The sequence below is a fragment of the Pleuronectes platessa genome, chromosome 1 (genome assembly GCF_947347685.1).
Source record: "Pleuronectes platessa chromosome 1, fPlePla1.1, whole genome shotgun sequence".
Classification (NCBI taxonomy): Eukaryota; Metazoa; Chordata; class Actinopteri; order Pleuronectiformes; family Pleuronectidae; genus Pleuronectes; species Pleuronectes platessa.
In genome coordinates, this window is record NC_070626.1 from 30,176,013 (window position 1) to 30,196,072 (window position 20,060).

Sequence of the window (20,060 nt, forward strand, 5' to 3'; positions counted from 1 at the left end):
ATGTAGAATGCTGAATAAATTTGAATCTGTGTTTTTCTAAGAACGTCACATGTCTGGTTTTTCTTCTTTCCTCTAGAGGAATTTCTCCATTTGCTGCATATCCAATGAGCGAGTTATAGAGTTATATTGAATTCATATATCTTTGCCTTCTTCATCATTATATTTCATTCTATTGTAACATCCCTGCTTACAGACGACACGGAACTTCATCTCTGTTTATTAACTTTTATTATAGTTCACACATCAACAACTCCCTCCATCATTTCACTTCCTCATTGACCCCCGAACCCCAACAAAACCAGCCAATGAGAGCCTGACATCCCCACACAACCCCAACCTATTGGTCACATGTCCCACCCCGACTCCTTCACTGACCCTCAGGATATCTAAACACTCCTTCAACACTGTGTTTTACTGAACATACGTCATACACCAACATAAGCATAAACATAAACCCAGTCCGTTACACTATATTTTTTACACCAAGTCTCTACAAAGATCTTAATTATCATGAAGTTTCTTCAATTATTCCCTTATAATTAAAACGATTTCTCATTTCCTCTCACCTCATTCTTCCTGTTTGAATAAATCAGAAAGGTGTTTTCTGATTCAGACGTCTGAGTTAACTTCATAGTAACTATTTCTACGATATAATATAAACGTGCCTGAACCCTTAAGAGTCCTTGGCTACTGCGGCTAGTCTTAAATGCTATGTTAAATTTAGTTTCACCTTGCTGATGTTTGGTGTCTTTTTTATTTCAGTAAATACACTTTTCACCACATTGGACCCAAAAACAAACGAGACAAATCAGGTACAGACTCCAGAGGTTTTAGATGACTTCAATACAGAATTAGAAAAGTGTTGATCTGCAGTCATGTCGTCATGAACAGAAATAATCTGCTGAGTGAGTTTGTGTTCAGATTATGTGAGTGAAAAAAAGAGTGGAGGAGGTGGAGGAGCGTGAGTGTGTCTGCAGACACTGAGTCAAAGGACAGAGCAGCAGCAGAGTCCGGTGATGATGCTGTGTCACATCCACAGGGACACACAGGGAGGATGGTGGACTGGACACTGTGTGACAGCTGATCTCAGAGCAGCTCCTCTGATTCCTCTGGAGCTCTGTCTCCTCTCTGCCTCCCAGCAACAAGGCCCAGTCAGAGCCGCTCTACACGCAAGCTGCTGCGTCAGCCTCTGGATCCTCAGGACACAGCTCAGCCTCCGTCCACACACACTGTCCTCTTCACTCTTCAAACAAAGTTCCCTCCCACCTGTTGAGAGAAGAAGACATCAGTGTTTCCAGAGACTCACTTCATCAGCTGTGAGTCAGTGATGCAGCACATCCAGTAGAAAGAGCAGCAGGGACTTCAGTCCTGTTCAGAGGTGGAGCAGCTTCCTCTCTGCTTCATGTTCAAGTGTTGGAATGAACACGCTAAGAGCTCAGTGTGTTTCCTCTGCATGTCAAAGTGCAGAGTGGACACCTGAGAGGTGGATTTACTGCTGTTACAGGTGAAGCCATGTTTCACTGTGTGAGCACGTGCACATGAAAGGGGCGGGGTTTACTGCGTATGATCTATCACAGATATAGACAGTTTGACTGACAGCAAAGCCTCATATTTCGCAAACTCAGTTACAGCTGCTAAATGCAGGAAGAACAGCTGGTAAAACCTCTGTGATTGTGTCAATGTGTAAGTTACAGCGCCCCCTGGTGGCATTTGGTGAAGATATAACACGTGACCACAAATAATAACGCGTGTGAACGCGATAAATAACTCGAGGCCACAAGATCTGAATCTGTTGTTTACTAACGAGACGAGTGGAAGAGAAAAAGAGTCTAGATGAGAAACGTTTCAATCCCAGGATGTGCTCTTGATAATGAGCTTTAGTTTGACACACACTGTCTCACTCTCTCTGAGGACACGCACTGACTCACTGACTGAGGACACACACTGTCTCTGAGGACACGCACTGACTCTGAGTACACAAACTGACTCTGAGGACACACTGTCTCACTGACTTTGAGGACAAACTGTCTCTGAGGACACACACTGACTCTGAAGACAAATACACGGTCTCTGTTACTCTGAAGGCACTCAATGTCTCTAAGAACACACTGACTATGAGGACACACACTGTCTCACTGACTCTGAGGACACTCACTGTCACTGAGGACACACACTGACTCTGAGGACGAACACTGACTATGAGGACACACACTGACTCAGAGGACACACACTGTCTCACTGTCTCTGAGGACACACACTGAGTCTGAAGACACATACACTGTCTCTTAGGACACACACTGTCTCACTTACTCTGAAGGCACTCACTCGCTCTAAGGACACACACTGACTATGAGTACACACACTGTCTCACTGTCACTGAGGACACACACTGTCTCACTGGCTCTGAGAAAACACACTGACTCTGAGGACACTCACTGTATTTGAGGACACACACTGTCTCACTGACTCTGAGGACACACACTGTCTCACTGTACCTTAGGACATGCACTGAATTACTGACTCTGAGGACACACACTGTCTCACTGTCTCTGAGGACACACACTGTCTCACTGTCTTTGAGGACTCACACTGACTCTGAAGACACATACACTGTCTCTGAGGACACGCACTTTTGCACTTACTCTGAAGACAATCACTGTCTTTCAGGACACACACTGTCTCACTTACTCTGAAGTCACTCACTGTCTCCAAGGACCCGCAGTGACTTTGAGGACACACACTGCCTCACTGACTCTGAGGACACACACTCTCTCTTAAGACACACACTGACTCTGAGGACACACACTGTCTCACTGGCTCTGAGATCACGCACTGACTCTGAGGACACTCACTGACTCTGAGAATACACACTGACTCTGAAGACACACACACTGTCTCTGAGGACACACACTGTCTCACATATAGTCTGAAGACACTCACTGTATTTGAGGACACACACTGTCTCACATATAGTCTGAAGACACTCACTGTATTTGAGGACACACACTGTCTCACTGTCTCCAAGGACATGCAGTGACTTACTGTACCTGAGGACACGCACTGTCTCACTTACGCTGAAGACACTCACTGTCTCTAATGACACTTACTGTCTCTAAGGACACACACTGTTTCTGAGGACACACACTGACTCTGAGCACACACACTGTCTCACTGACTCTGAATACACTCACTGTCACTGAGGACACACACTGAATCTGAGGACACTCACTGACTCTGAGGACACACACTATCTCTGACTCTGAGGACACTCATTGTCTCTGAGGACACACACTGTCTCACTGTCTCTGAGGACGCGCACTGACTCACTGACTCTGAGGACACACACTGTCTCACTGTCTCTGAGGACACGCACTGACTCTGAGGACACAAACTGACTCTGAGGACACACACTGTCTCACTGACTTTGAGGACAAATTGTCTCACTGTCTCTGAGGACACACACTGACTCTGAGGACACACACTGTCTCACTGTTACTGAGGACACACACCATCTCTAAGAAAACGCACTGACTCTGAGGACACTCACTGACTCTGAGGACACACACTATCTCTGACTCTGAGGACACTCATTGACTCTGAGGACACACACTATCTCTGAGGACACACACTGACTGAGGTCACACACTGTCTCATTGTCTCTGAGGACACACACTTACTCTGAAGACACACACACTGTCTCTGAGAACACACACTGTCTCTTAGGACACTCACTTACTCTGAGGACACACATTGTCTCACTGTCACTGAGGACATGCACTGACTGAGGAAACACACTGTCTCACTGACTTTGAGGACACACACCGTCTCACTGTCTCTAAGGACACACACTGACTATGAGTACACACACTGACTCACTGTTTCTGAGGACACACACTGACTCGAAGGACAAACAAACTGTGTCTTAGGACACACACTGTCTCACTGACTTTGCGGACACTCACTGTTACTGAGGACACACACTGACTCTGAGGACGAACACTGACTCTGAGGACACACACTGACTCACTGTCTCTGAGGACACCCACTGTCTCTGAGGACACACACTGTCTCACTTACTCTGAAGGCACTCACTGTCTCAAAGGACACACACTGACTATGAGTACACACACTGTCTCACTGTCACTGAGGACACACACTGTCTCACTGGCTCTGAGAAAACACACTGACTCTGAGGACACTCACTGACTCTGATGACACACTATCTCTGAGGACAGACACTGTCTCTGAGGACACACACTGACTGAGGACACACACTATCTCTGAGAACACACTGACTCTGAGTACACACTGATTGAGGTCACACACTGTCTCATTGTCTTTGAGGACACACACTGACTCTGAAGACACACACACTGTCTCTGAGGACACACACTGTCTCACATATAGTCTGAAGACACTCACTGTATTTGAGGACACACACTGTCTAACTGACTCTGAGGACACACACTGTCTCACTGTCTTTGAGGACTCGCACTGACTCTAAAGACACATACACTGTCTCTGAGGACACACACTTTCGCACTTACTCTGAAGGCACTCACTGTCTCCAAGGACACGCACTGACTCTGGGGACACTCACTGACTCTGAGGACACACACTGTCTTACTGACTTTGAGGACATACACTGTCTCTAAGGACACTTACTGTCTCTAAGGACACACACTGTTTCTGAGACACACACTGACTCTGAGGACACTCACTGTCTCTAAGGACACACACCGTCTCAGAGGACCAGTGTTGCCACTGCTACTTTGAAAAAGTAACTTAGTTACTTTACAGATTACTTGATTTTAAAAGTAACTAAGTTAGATTACAAGTTACTTAATTAGTTACATTCAGCAGTTGCCAACAACACCCCTGCCCCCTCAACATAAAAATGATAACCGGTTTTGCCAACACTCACTTTATTAGAAACCGCCGTCTCACTGACTCTGAATACACTCACTGTCACTGAGGACACACACTGTCTCTGAGGACACACACTGTCTCTGATGAGACACACTCTGGTGGAAACCTCTGACATCAATACTCAATAATAACACATGGACCTATCTCCAGGAAGCTGACTGAGGTCATCTGGTGTTTTGGGGACAGGATGAGTCTGGAGAGATTGAGATGTTCTGGGTGAGTTAGAGATCAACTGAACCAACCACACAATGATTTAAACTTCCCTTATCCTTCCCTTTAAGGAGAGTGTGCACCACACAACAGTGTAGAGTCACTGTGGTCAGTGGGCGGAGCTTTTATACGGCTTGATGTCCAACTTAACCTGGAGCAAGTTAGCCCTTCATCTGAAGTTACCATGGTGATTTACCTCGTTAAGAAGAGGACGAGCTTCGTTGGACTGAAAAAACTAAACCTGAAGTTAACCTGATAACCACAAATCCTGCTTGGTAGCACAGACCCTGGATCTGTGATACTGACTGTGTTTAGTAAAATACTGATGAAAGCATCATGGACTAACTCCAACCATCTACTGACCTAAACGTCTCCAGTCGGCAGCCTGAACTCTGCTTTAGATCAAGCAGCTCCTTCACTGCTGAGTCCTGCAGGTCGTTTCCTCTCAGCTCCAGTTCTCTCAGATGAGAGGGGTTTGATCTCAGAGCTGACGCCAGAGAAGAACAGCTGATCTCTGACAGACTGCAGTGATCCAACCTGGATAAAGGATCAAAGTTAACTGTAAATTAAACTGAGTTCATGTGTGAAAAAAACATACAAACATTCATGTCAGCACAGCCTCACAACATGGAAGATAAATATGAAATCAGACTTGTTGGACTAAAAACGAGTCCTGATTCAGGAGAAATGTATTATTTGGAGCCGGTCTCTGTCCTGCAGATCAGTTTAGGAAATCCAGAACTAAACTCAGTGTTTTAACAAGTAGCTGATATTAAAAATGTCACAGATTAAGTAATTATGGATTCAAGTTATATATGAAAAGGAATTATGTTAAATTAGAATTAAATTAGATTAATTGGGTATAAATGCTGTATTATAGATATGAGATCTACAAAAGTCAATCAGTGAACTGACTCCAGAGTCTCCAGTCGACAGGTTGGACTCTGTAGAAAACCACACAGCTCCTTCACTCCTGAGTCCTGCAGGTTTATGTTACAGCTCAGATCCAGTTCTCTCAGATGAGAGGGGTTTGACATCAGAGCTGAAGCCAGAGAAGAACATCTGATCTCTGACAGTCTGCAGTGAATCAACCTGGATACATAATAACAAAAATAAACTTTATAAAGTGCCTTGATAGCAAAGATAGAAAGGTGAATAAAAACTTAAAAACACAAGAGATAAATGATGGGGGGGGGGGATGTTGAGCTGCAACATGACACATCAACACTAGAAGTTACCACACTGAATCTTTAATATGAAAACATGATGTCTGACCTCAGAGTGTCAAGTCGACAGGTTGGACTCTGTAGAAAACCACATAGCTCCTTTACTCCTGAGTCCTGCAGGTTGTTGTTGTAACTCAGATCCAGTTCTCTCAAATGAGAGGGGTTTGACCTCAGTGCTGAAGCCAGAGAAGAACAGCTGATCTCTGACAGACTGCAGCCCCTCACCCTGAATAAATTATCAAACTTAACTGTAAATTAACAACAAATATTCACGCGAGCACAAACTCATAACATGGAAGATAAATATGAAATCAGACATGATGGACTAAAAACGAGTCCTGATTCAGAAAAAATAGACTAGTTGGACCCGGTCTCTGTCCTGCAGATCAGTTTAGGAAATCTAGAACCAAACTCAGATGTGTTTTAACAATTAGCTGAATATTTAAAATGTCACAGATTAATCAGTGAACAGATTCACGTTATGTATATAAAGGACTTGTGTTAAAGTAGAATCAAATTAGATCATTTGGGAAAAAGTTATTTATTATAGATGTGAGATCTACAAAAGTCAATCAGTGAACTGACCACAGAGTCTCCAGTCGACAGGTTGGACTCTGTAGAAAACCACACAGCTCCTTCACTCCTGAGTCCTTCAGGTTGTTTTCAGTCAGATTGAGATCTCTCAGATGAGAGGGGTTTGACCTCAGAGCTGAAGCCAGAGAAGAACAGCTGACCTCTGACAGACTGCAGCCCTCCAACCTAAATAAATAATAACAATAATAACATTTATTGAAATAGTACTTTTTAAAAACAGAGTTTACAAAGTGCTTTGACAGCAAAGCAAAAAAGTAAATAAAACATTTGAACCCATAAAAGCAGTAAAATGACAATAGAGATAAATGAACAAGTAAATAAAAGGTTAAAATGATAAAAACAGTAAAAAAAAACATCAGATAAAGGCAAGTCTATAAAAATGGGTTTTAAGAAGTGATTTAAAAGAAGTCACTGATTCTAGCTTATCTCCTCAGGGGGCCGTTCCAAATCCGAGGGGCCCTGATGGTAAAAGCACAGTTACTGTTTGGTTTTCAACCTGGACTTTGGAACCGCAGTATCCACCTGAGGATCTAAGGCTGCGTGCAGGAACATATAGGCTCAATAATTGTGTGATGTAGTTGGAGGCCACATGCTTTAAAAGTGATCTGTAAAATCATAAAATCATATCTAAAACTGACAGGGAGCCAATGGAGAGAAGCGAGGATCAGGGAGATGTGATGTTGCCGTTTAATACCAGTGAAAAGCTGCTGCGTTCTAAACTGGTTGGAGGCAGGAGAGTGACTTTTGACTTATTCCAGAGAGGAGGGAGTTACAGTAGTCCAGTCTAGAGAAGACTAGTATCAAGTATAAAGGATTAAACTTCACTGTTAATTAAACTGAGTCCATGTGTGAAAACAAATGAACTTGACTAAACATCACTGACTCTCTTTTCAAATCTGAATTTAAATCTTAATCAGGTTGTTCTGGACATTTTCTGGAACTTTTCCTGCAGCCTCCAAATAAAGTTTCTGGGTGAGTCCATGTGAGAATAGAGCAGGTAAATGTCCAGAGGATTCACAGAGAGCAAGTGGACGTGTTAATGAGGTTTCTAACACATGACGGACAACAAACTTGAAGAGCTCGTAGAAGACGACGACGTCCACTTGGAAACACGAGAATATTCCAGAGCTTATGTGAAAAGGGCCAACGCCGGTGTGGATGAGCTGGAAACAACAACACTGATCTTTCCACAGCAGAATTTAGAAATACGTCATGTCTGGCCTCCTGCTGCTCCATTTCCTCTTCATATGTGAAAGTCAAACTCCAGAAAATGTCCAGACACTATTTTACAGAGTTCATGACCAGTGGCGTTTCTACATTAGGGGCAGGTACTTTGGGGCAAAATATATTTTATTTTATTTTATATGCAAAGTAGCGTGAATGTGTGTGTGAATAAACTTGACTCACAAGCATTATAGTCTTGTTTTGGAGTCATTTGATTGCCTGCTCGGCTCCACATGAGCTAACAGGCTAACAGGCTAATCCCTGTGAACACTCCCCGAGTCTGTGGAGAGATTTCACTCACAGATCGGATGAATAACACGGTTTGATCTTAGGTTTATTCTCCTGACAGAGAAGCTAGAGACGTCTGCGCTCCCGTTTCTGTGGTGAGTCAAGTTTAGTATTGTATTTCTGTGTTAGTGATGAGCAGGTACCTGTACATGGCTTTTTAGTTCAGCTCTGCTAGCCTGCAGGCGATGCTAACGGGACCGTACAGTTATTGACCCGACATGAACCGACATGATCCGGTCCACCCAGAAAATGTCTGACCCACTTGTCAGAACATGTTCCACAGTTGATGTGTGAAAAGGGCGAGCAGTTCTATGATCATGTTTTCTTGAAGTGGCGATGATCTGAGCAGCAGTTTGACCAGTTGAAAAGGAGCCTGAGGAACACGTGTGTACAGGGCGGGACAGAGATCTAGTGGTGAAAAGATAAAAGGCATGGTAGACCCTGTGTAACTCCTGAAACCAGAGGAAGGGTTTCATGTTTGAAATGAGCCCAGGACACGAACACAGCATGCAGTCATGTGGTCAGTCCACAAGTCCTGGTTAGCTTCCACAAAAACATTACATGTACAGATTGTTCAGCATTGGATTGTTTCTCTGTCAGTAAAACTTCAATCACATTGAGCCTGACTCGGTCCTCAGCGCTCATTCTAAAAACATCTCTCAGCTCAGTATCAGTGGTCACTGTTAGGAACACATGGTCTGCACTTTCACTGCATGAAAAGAAGAGTTTGTGTCACTAAGTGTCGCAGGCAAATTTGGGAGAATTTTCAGTTAACGGCTGTTCACAGGAATCTGCAGGCAGCACAGAAAACTGTAAGGGAATTGACGCGGGATACCAGTTTCTGGCAGTTTTTACAATTTCATAATTTGAACTTCAATTGTCTTATTGTTGTTAATAAACGTCATCAGTATTCCATTAAAACACTCAACACTTTTATCCAAAGCGACTTACAATAAGTGCATTCAACTATGAGGGTACAAACACGGAACAGCAAGAATCATGTAAGTACACTTACTTAACACCAGAAATAATAAACAGGTCCTCAGTAACATACTCATCCCATATAAAAGTACAATTTAAAAACTGTTATAACCACTGCTTTAAGATGAAAAGGATGTTTTTGAAGCTTTAGTCTGAAAACCTCACGTCAGTCTTTAACATCATCACCTGATGGGCTCGTCCAATCACAGCCTTGTGAATGAAGAGTCAGTCTCCCGGAGACATGAAACTACTGGCTTGTGTTTTGCGCAGTCTGACGAGTTACTCTGTTTTCGGGGTAAATAACTTGCTGAAGTCGACACGACACTGTTTCCCTGGAGGAGAAGATGAATGCGTAGGAAAGTAAAGCCGTGGGCCCGCTGTGGAAGGGGTCGAAGCGGAGAAGACGGACGCACAGTCCCTGAACAAAGGTGATACCCAGCCAACGAGCGAAGCCATTGCTAACTGCTAAGCTAACTCTCAGATCTGAAAAACATGTGAACAACTGTAGGATTAGCACGAAAGTTGCTAAAAGTAGAATAAAGCATTGAATGCTTTAGTGGAACTAGTGCATGTTTAAATATGTATATACTGCTTAAATTTAACAGTTTGTTCTCGTTAAGTTTTTTCATAAATCGGACTCTTTCTCCGATTTCTATTTTTGTAGGAAGCTCTCTCGTCTCTTCACAGCTCTGATGAAAATGGCGGCACAACGAACCGGAGCAAGGGTAAGATTTAAGAATAGACGCGCGGTGTTGTTTAAAATACATTCTCCAGTTTACTTTATCTGATCTTTTTTATCATTGTGTTTTCACAGCCTGATTCCCGCACACAAGGACGCAGTCACTGCACATTACGCCGAGACTCGATGAAAGTATGGATTTTCAGTGCAGGAAAACGACACCATTGTACCTAATATCTGTTTAGGAATATTTTTTTTGCTGAGGATCTTTAAACGGTGATGCAGCGAGGCTATTTCCATTTATTTATAATAAACTCATGTTACTCATGTTGTTTTCCAGCTGCTTGTACTATGAAGTACTAAGACCCACTATGAGCCAGTATGAAGGAGCTTCCAGTACAACCAACTGGACCTTGCAGCAGCAGTGAGAAGTTCAGGAGTCATCGGAGAAGAAAGAGGGTAACGTCAGATTCATTAAATAATTTTTCAGTTACATGTACATGTATGTTGTCATTGAACTGTGCTAATTGTATTGATTGTTTTTACTGCTGATTGAAGCGGGACAGATGACATGGATCCATTCTTCCACAGTCAGGAGCTCACCGACCTGTGTGCCACACTTCAAATAAGATTAGAAGCTACACTGGATCTCACAGCTACACACCACAGATGTCTACACACTGGGGCAGATTCGGACAGAGTCCCGCAACGAACATATGACACAGAGGTTGCAAAGACACATTTCAAGCTTCACCTGATTAGTGTTTCACTGGCTAGGCCAGTTGTGTTTGTACGATATTTGTACTGTATGCAAATAAAGCTCTGACTCATCATATACCTTGTTCATGTTTTTTCCCTGTGCAATATGTTCACATAACATCAAGCATCACATGAATGAATGTATAGTCTTAATTAACTGCAGTGCTTTTGGTAAAGGCTTACTAATTAATTATAATATATATTAATATATACATTATTAGTAACAACTATACATTCATCTTTATTATTAATATTGTGTGGGAGGGGTTTACCCACATGTGTACTGCAATGACCCAGAGTGACCAATAGCAACACTTCTACCAGCCAATCACGCCAATCACGAGTGACTTTTCGTTTCAAGGGTCTGTGGTTTCCTGCAATGGTGAAACGAGAGAGGCTCTGACCAGCGGCTTCACTCCGATTCATATACTAATTGGATCACACCTTCGCTCTGCGGCTTTGTTGTTGTTACTCTCCCCCTCCCCTTTTTTTGTTCTTCCTATGCAGGTTGTGTGTGGCAGGGGGCATGGCTAGTTCCTTGCTGCAGCAGACGAGGCACACCTTCTCTCAATTCACCTCATCATCCCCTCAATAAAAGCTTGGTCTGCTCACCACTACGCTGCCAGATTATTCCGTTTTATCCAGAAGATCATGTGCTTTAGTTCTTCTCAACCCACGTGTCTTTCCCGTGTATCTTCCTTCATCCACCTAGCCCTTCCGTGTGCCTTACCGCTCTTCCTTCAACCTCGTCTCATCTTGTATCTCCGAGCAAGCCAGCACCCTGCCGCTCCAGCCTGCGTCTGTACTTGGTTCCAATAAAACTCTGTTTATTCTCAAACTGACAGTCCGCGTCTGCTTTGGGGTAACCTAACAACTAACCCTAACAACGTCGAAGTTGTGTCCTGTAAACGGTGTGGGCTTTATAGATAATTGGCTAACTTTTTTGAGAAAACCTGGTCTTGATAGGAGAGACGGCGTTCATCCCACTTGGGATGGAGCAGCTCTCTTATCTAGGAATTTTACTCAGTCTATAACATGACAACCCATAGATGGGACCAGGAAGCAGAGCTGCATTGCTAAACACTTCTCTGCGCTCCCTCTGGATCAGTCACACAACCCCATAGAGATTGTGTCTGTTCACCGTCCGATTAAATTATTGAAATTAAACAAAAACAGAGCGAGAACTCCAAACAAAAATCTAATACAAATTAAAACAACCTCTGAAACAACACAGGAAACCCAGACTTTTAAATGTGGTCTTGTAAACATTAGATCACTGTCAAAAAAGGCTCTTTTAGTTAATGAAATAGTCTCAGATTACAACATAGATTTATTGTCCCTCACTGAGACGTGGCTGCATCCTGATGAATATGTCAGTCTAAATGAATCTACTCCCCCCAGTCATATCAATTCACAGGTTCCTGGAGAATTTGGGCGAGGAGGTGGAGATGCTGCCATTTTTAACTCCAGTCTATCAATTAATCCTAAACCTAAACTCAGCTACAAATCATTTGAATGTCTGGTACTTAGTCTTCCACGCCAATCTAGGAACCACCAACAGCCAATCATATTTGCTGTAGTTTACCGTGCTCCGGCGGCTTATACTGAATTTTTAAGGAATTCCCTGAGTTTTTATCAAACTTAGTCCTAAAGACCGATAAAATTATTATTGTTGGTGACTTTAATATTCATGTTGACAATAATAAAGATTGCCTTAGCGTAGCATTTATTTCAATACTAAACTCTATTGGTTTCACTCAGTTTGTGCACAAACCTACTCATTGTTGTAACCACACACTTGACTTGGTATTATCGTACGGTGTCGGAATTGAAAATTTAACAGTACTTCCGCGCAATCCAGTACTATCAGACCATAATTTAATAACCTTTGATTTTTCAATAACTGAATATATGCCACTAATAAAAAATTCATTTTCTAGATGTCTACCTGATAGTGCTGTAGCTAAATTTAAGGAAATAATTCCAATTACATTTAAACCCGTATTATCCGTAGATATAAACAACAAATTCTTTAAAAACCTGAGCTCCATTGAGATCGACCACCTCGTTGATAGCTCTGCAGACTCATTACGATTAACATTAGACTCAATAGCACGTCTAAAAAAGAAAAATGTCAAACATAGTAAATTAGCTCCATGGTATATTTCCCAGACAAATGAGTAACAATTATCAAGAAAACTAGAAAGGAAGTGGCGCTCCAGCAACCATGTTAAAAATCGAATAGACTGGAAGAATAGTGTTAAAGAATATAAAAAGGCTTTTCACAAAGCAAGAGCCGCCTACTATTCAAAACTAATAGAAGAGAATAAAAACAACCCCAGGTTTCTCTTCAGCACTGTAGCCAGGCTGACAGAGAGTCACACTTCCACCGAACCCAGTATTCCTCGATCCCCAAATTGCAATATCTTTATGACCTTTTTTAATGATAAAATTCAAACTATTAGAAATAAAATCAACCATCTCCTGCCCTCAATTGGCACTAATACCCTCCCAACAACAGAGATCTCAGAAACGGCTGAGAATCCTACCCATTACTTAGACAGCTTCTCTCTGATCACCCGTGATCAGTTTACCAAAATAATCTCAGGTTCTAAACCAACAACCTGTATCTTAGATCCCATTCCTACAGAATTACTTAAAGAAATTCTGCCCCTAATTGATAGTTCGTTACTTAACACTATTAATCTGTCATTATCATCAGGTTATGTACCACAGTCTTTTAAAATAGCTGTAATCAAACCCCTACTCAAAAAACCCACCCTAGACCCAGAGGCTTTAGCCAATTACAGGCTAATATCTAATCTCCCCTTCATGTGTAAAATCTTAGAAAAAGTTGTAGCCAATCAGCTGTGTGAGTTTCTCCAGGAAAATAATATATATGAAGACTTTCAGTCGGGGTTTAGAGCCAATCACAGTACAGAGACAGCCTTGGCAAAAGTCACTAATGACCTTTTAATAGCCTCAGATCAGGGACTTGTGTCTGTCCTCGTTCTGTTAGATCTCAGTGCAGCATTCGACACAATTGACCATCAAATTTTATTACAAAGACTCAAACAGTTAATTAACATTAATGGAACCGCCCTTAACTGGTTTAAATCGTATTTTTCTGATCGCTCCCAATTCTTGCAAATTAATGATGAGTGATCTGTGCGCACCAAAGTTAACCATGGTGTTCCACAGGGCTCTGTGCTCGACCCAATTTTATTCTCATTATATATGCTTCCACTAGGAAACATTATCAGGACACACTCGGTAAATTTCCACTGCTATGCGGATGACACCCAGTTATATTTGTCAATAAAACTGGAGCAAAGTAATCAATTAACTAAACTTCGAACATGTCTCAAGGACATAAAAACCTGGATGACCCACATTTTTCTCTTATTAAACTCAGACAAAACAGAGGTTATAATACTTGGCCCCAAACACCTTAGAGATACATTATCTAATGATATAGCTACGCTAGACGACATTGCCCTTGCCCTTGCTTCCAATGAAACAGTCAGGAACTTGGGAGTGATCTTCGATCCTGATTTATCCTTTAATAGTCACTTAAAACAAATTTCTATGACCGCTTTTTTCACCCTTGCGTAATATTTCAAAAATTAGACATGTCCTTTCCCAAAAAGATGCAGAAAAACTAGTCCACGCCTTTGTTACATCGAGACTGGACTATTGTAATTCATTATTATCAGGCTCCAGCAGTAAGTCGTTAAAGACTCTACAGCTTGTCCAAAATGCCGCAGCACGTGTCCTGACGAGAACAAAGAGAAGAGAGCACATTTCTCCAGTATTAGCATCGCTACACTGGCTTCCAGTTAAATCTAGAATAGAATTTCAAATTCTCCTCCTCACCTTCAAGGCCCTTAATAATATAGCGCCTTTTTACCTTAAAGAGCTGTTAGTACCTTATAAACCCACTAGAGCACTCCGCTCCCAGAATTCAAGCCTACTTGTCGTCCCTAAAGTCTCTAAAAGTAGAGTAGGAGCCAGAGCTTTTAGCCATCAAGCCCCTCAGCTGTGGAATAATCTACCACTTTCAGTTCGGTAGGCAGACACCATCTGTTCGTTTAACAGTAGGCACAAAACCTTCCATTTTGATAAAGCTTATAGTTAGAGCTAATTAGTGCGCCAGAACGTTACTAGTTCTATTTTATGACACATGACACACGGAGCTTCTCTTTTCAGCTTCTCCTTCCTCTTCTCCATCCCTATCCCCCTTCCCCGGAATCCCTTTGCTTTATCACCCGCAGATCCAGGGCCTCTGTGGCCGCACCATGGATTGCGGTTTGTGGATCGCGCACCGGGGGTCGCAGTGTTGGATCCAGTGTGGCGGATTCTGAGTCATGTGGGCTGATCGTGGCGCTGGTGGCGGACCCTGTGTCGCGTTGGCATTGGGTATGGGTGGTGGACCAGGGCCGCGGTGGTGGCTCGTGATGGGTCCTGGTGGGCGGCGGTGGACGGTGACTGAGGACTGGAGTGGCGTCTGGTCTGGATGGTGGATCGTGGTCCTGCTGGTTGCTGACCATGGACTGTGATTGCAGCGGGACTGCTTGGCATGTCATGTTGGGGTTGTCCTTCGGGATGTCTACCCTCATCAAATGCTGCTAGAGACTTTGATTATTGATGATGTTCTCCTACACGTGGCATCTATTGCACTTCTGTCCGTCCTGGGAGAGGGATCCCTCACATGTGGCTCTCTCTGAGGTTTTTACGTATTTTTACCCTGTTAAAAGGGTTTTTAGTAGTTTTTCCTTACTCTTGCTGAGGGTTAAGGACAGAGGATGTCACACCCTGTTAAAGCCCTATGAGATGAATTGTAATTTGTGAATATGGGCTATACAAATAAAATTTGATTGATTGATTGATTTATTACGTCTGCACATAAGAAAAACACTGTATATAAACACAAATGTGCAAATTATCAAATTATTATTTAAATTAGATCATGATATATAGCGATAACGCCTGATATGAAAACAATTATGAGGGCTGTTCAGCTGCAACATGACACTTCATAACTAGATATCACCAAACTGAACCTTTAAGAATAAAACATGATGTCTGACCCCAGAAACTCCAGGCGACAGGTTGAACTCTGTAGAAAACCACACAGCTCCTTCACTCCTGAGTCCTGCAGGTCGTTGTCTCTCAGATCCAGTTCTCTCAGATGAGAGGGGTTTGACCTCAGAGCTGAAGCCAGAGAAGAACAGCTGATCTCTGACAGACTGCAGCTCACCAACCTGAATAAAGAATAAAACTTAACTGTAAATTAACCTGAGTTCATGTGTAAAAATAACAAATATATATTCATGTCAGCACAGACTCATAACATGGAAGATTAATATGAAATCAGACATGTTGGACTAAAAACGAGTCCTGATTCAGTAAAAATATATTATTTGGACCCGGTCTCTGTCCTGCAGATAAGTTTAGGAAATGCAGAACTAAACTCAGATGGGTTTTAGCAAGTAGCTGAATATTTAAAATGTCACAGATTAATTAATGAAAGGATTGAAGTTTTTTACGAATTATCTTAAATTGTAATTAAATGAGATCATTGGGTATAAATGCTGTATTATAGATATGAGATCTACAATAGTCAGTCAGTGAACTGACCACATATTCTCCAGTTGACAGGCTGGACTCTGTAGAAAACCACACAGCTCCTTCACTGCTGAGTCCTGCAGGTCGTTGTCACTCAGATCCAGTTCTCTCAGATGAGAGGGGTTTGACCTCAGAGCTGAAGCCAGAGAAGAACAGTTGATCTCTGACAGACTGCAGTCCTCCAACCTGGATAAAAAAATATTAATATTTGAACGTGTCCTCCTGTTGTTGTGGATCATCATAATGTCAACACATACTCTCAGCATGCTGCTGACCTCAGTCCAGTCTGTGACCTGAAGATAAATATCAGATCAGACATGTTGGACCATTATTTTATTCATCAGCTTCTTCTCTGTGTGTTTGGTCACTGAGCAGGTTTGTGTAATTAAACACGGTTTAAAGTAGGGATGGCTCCTGACAGTCACTTCCTGTTTGTTTCTACTTATCAACTGTCTAACGTGTTTCAATAAGAATGTGTCTTATTTTGAAAACCTGAGGAGGACGAGTGCTCGGCCTCAGTCCACATGTTATTTACTGACACTTTCTTAGTGATCAGGATCAGGTGAGTGCAGGTGAATGGAGTTGATGAGGTGGACAAGACTGATAGGCTGGGTGAGTGACAGATGACTGAGGGACAATGAGCAGAGCAGAACTGAGATAATTTTAATGAATAAAGACAGATTAAGAAAGAAAGTCTGAAAAGTGAAGAAGGATTTAAGGACCTCAGAGTCTCCAGTCGACAGTTTGGACTCTCCAGTCCAGAACACAGCAGCTTCACTCCTGAATCCTGCAGGGAGTTTACACTCAGATCCAGTTCTCTCAGATGTGAGGGGTCTGACTTCAGAGCTGAGGCCACTACTTCACAGTGAGTCTCTGAGAGTCCACGACCATCGAGTCTGTAATTAAAGAAAATATCTGTTAGAATAAAATCAGAAAACAACATTCATACAAAACGTGATCATGTGACCCTCACCCTGGTAAATCCCCTTTTTGTCTCATGAACATATTAAAAACTCCTCAAGAGAATCATTTCAGATTTGCTACAAGCGGTCGTTTAGACTGACAGAAGAACTCATTAGATTCAGGTGGTCAAAGGTCAAGGTCACACAACATTGAGCCCAACCCCTAAGGTCACTCACGTGACATTGTTGATAAATGGTCTTGAGGAGGGCATCATTCTAGGTAAAGACCGTGGTGACGATCTGAGTGAGGTAAAAATAGATCAAGCTCTGATCTCACTGCGTGTGTCGCACTGAGCGAGTGAGTGTGTGAGGGGGGGGGGGGTTCATGGAGCGGCTCATTCTTCGATGAGTTAATGCGATAAAATAATTAACACGTGTTATGTGCAGATCTGCTCCTTGTTTTGCAGTGCTCCTGGAGCTCCTCCTTCAGCCCCTCCTTCTCCTCATTACCTGGCACCTGCTGCTGCCTTAAAAGCCTGGGAGGCTTCACTCATGGGGCTCGCTAGGCAGGGCTGGCCGCATGGCTCCCATTCACCAGTCTGATTACCAGTCATAACAATAAACCCAGTTTTCTTATATTTAATCCTTGTTTGTCTACTTTATGTTACTTCCGTCGAGCCGGGTTGTAACATATTGGGGACTGGTCCGGGATCAATCTGGATGAGTTACTTTTTTTTCTATTTTTCCCCTAGACAGAGTAACCCGGTATGCTTTGGTGGTGTTTGGTAGGGTGGCTGTGAGCAGCTTCTTGTCATGGTGAGTATGGTGAGCATTGAATCTGAGTGCTATGATTTTAAGTTGTGAGTGATCGCCCTGGTTAGTTAGGGAGTGTGCCAGCTGGGCAGAGCAATCTGTCCTTCCATCGGTGCACTATTTGTTATATTTATTTATTTATTTGTTTTTTTCGAGGTAATCCTGGGTGGAGACTTGTTCTCTGGTGGGGGCGAGCATTTCAGGGCCTTGGTCACATGGCTGAGGTTAACTGAGCTTTGCTTTAAAGAGGCCTCGAGCCCGGCACGCCTCAGAAGACAGTTAGGGTTAGTTTGAAGTTAGGCAGGTACCAGGGGGCTTGCTTAGATGATCATTTGCACTCGGAGGCTTGCTCACTGTGCTCAGCAGTGATTGATTTGTAAAGTTATTTGAGTTAGTGACTGCTTTATGGGGACAGTTGTGGTAACATGTCCAGGGTCCTAACTTTGTTTTGTATAGCTTGTGGATTTGTCAGGTGCGGTGTGTGTGGTGTCTAGCTTGACTTGGTGGGCTAGTTCTCCCGGAGGTTGTTGTTGCCTTGGTCTTGATTACCAGCAGGGTCCATTTTGGTAATGGGTTTTTATGGGTAATATTTTGTGCTACTTAGTAGCTAGATGGGAGTTACTAGGCCTATCTCTGTGATCATGGGTTCAAGAATCATTTAGTAGAGAGAATTTGTGATAAGCTGTAGTGTTGGATGAGGTGTGTACTGGGCGTACTGGTTTAAGTTGAAACCTTGGGTAACGGCGATTGGTGTATTTTGGTTATGTTTGGTTACTGAAGTTATCTAGTATGGAGGCTATCGATGACTTTATTAGTGCACCCTCGGAGGAGTTGCTTTGTCAGCTCACTAAAGAACAGCTCCTTAGCCTTGCCAGCCATTATGACATTGAGATTGCCAGTGGTGATAAACGTCTTAAAGATAATTTAAGAGAAGCACTTAAGGCTAGCCTAGCAGAAGGAGGCGTCCTAAAGCCGTCTGCTTTACCAGCATATCAGCATCAACTTGATCTTCCTCAAATGTCAGATGCTGTGCTGGAGTTCAGGTTGAAGGAGTTGGCGTTTCGAGAATTAGAACTAGAGGATAAAGAAAAAGAGCGTATCCTTAGGGAAAGACAAATGCACCTAGAACATGAGCGTTTCCTAAAAGAGCTTGAATTTAAGCATGCTGCTTTGAGCTCATCCAGTTCTGCCTCGGCTCAGTTTAATGTAGCGAGCAACATCAGACTAGTACCTCCATTTGCTGAGAAAAATGTTGAGAGGTACTTCGCTCATTTTGAACGAGTGGCTACTGTGTCAGACTGGCCAATACATGCCTGGACATCGCTTTTGCAAAGCGTTCTGGTGGGAAAAGCACAAGACGCTTACACTGCTTTAAACATTGAGGATATCAAGGACTATGGAAAAGTTAAAGGTGCTATTCTAAGAACTTATGAGCTCGTTCCTGAGGCGTACCGCCAGCGTTTTAGAGGCCTCAGTAAGCTGGATGAACAAACTTATGTTGAGTTTGCAAGAGAAAAGGAGATCAGTTTTAGCTCTTGGTGCAAGTCACAGAAGGCTGAAACTAAGGAAGATCTTAGACAATTAGTTCTGCTGGAAGACTTTAAAGATTGTCTGCCTACTGCCGTGTGTACTTATCTCAGTCAGCAAGAAGTGACCACTCTTGATAAGGCTGCTGTTCTAGCAGACAAGTTTGTATTGACGCTCAAGGTAAACTTTGATAACAACCAAGGTGAGTGAAAAGGAAGGACTGGTTTTAATAGACCTCGGTTTCCAACCACTTCCTCCACCAGCTCAAAACCTCCTCCCACCGTTTCTACAGCTTTCACT

General features: G+C 42.8%; 1 protein-coding gene across 1 annotated transcript in view; it reads right to left on the reverse strand.

Annotated features, from left to right (window-relative positions):
• Positions 1–327: 327 nt before the first annotated feature.
• LOC128442545 (protein NLRC5) overlaps positions 328–20,060 on the reverse strand; it is a 145,106-nt gene continuing 125,373 nt past the window's right edge. Inside the window, exons 21-27 of the mRNA XM_053425049.1 lie at positions 16,531–16,704; positions 15,981–16,154; positions 6,951–7,124; positions 6,415–6,591; positions 6,055–6,231; positions 5,503–5,676; positions 328–1,266 (exon numbers count right to left, since the gene is read on the reverse strand). Of these exons, the coding sequence (XP_053281024.1) occupies positions 1,239–1,266; positions 5,503–5,676; positions 6,055–6,231; positions 6,415–6,591; positions 6,951–7,124; positions 15,981–16,154; positions 16,531–16,704 (1,078 nt within the window). The 3' untranslated portion in view covers positions 328–1,238. The remainder of the gene's footprint in view (positions 1,267–5,502; positions 5,677–6,054; positions 6,232–6,414; positions 6,592–6,950; positions 7,125–15,980; positions 16,155–16,530; positions 16,705–20,060) is intronic.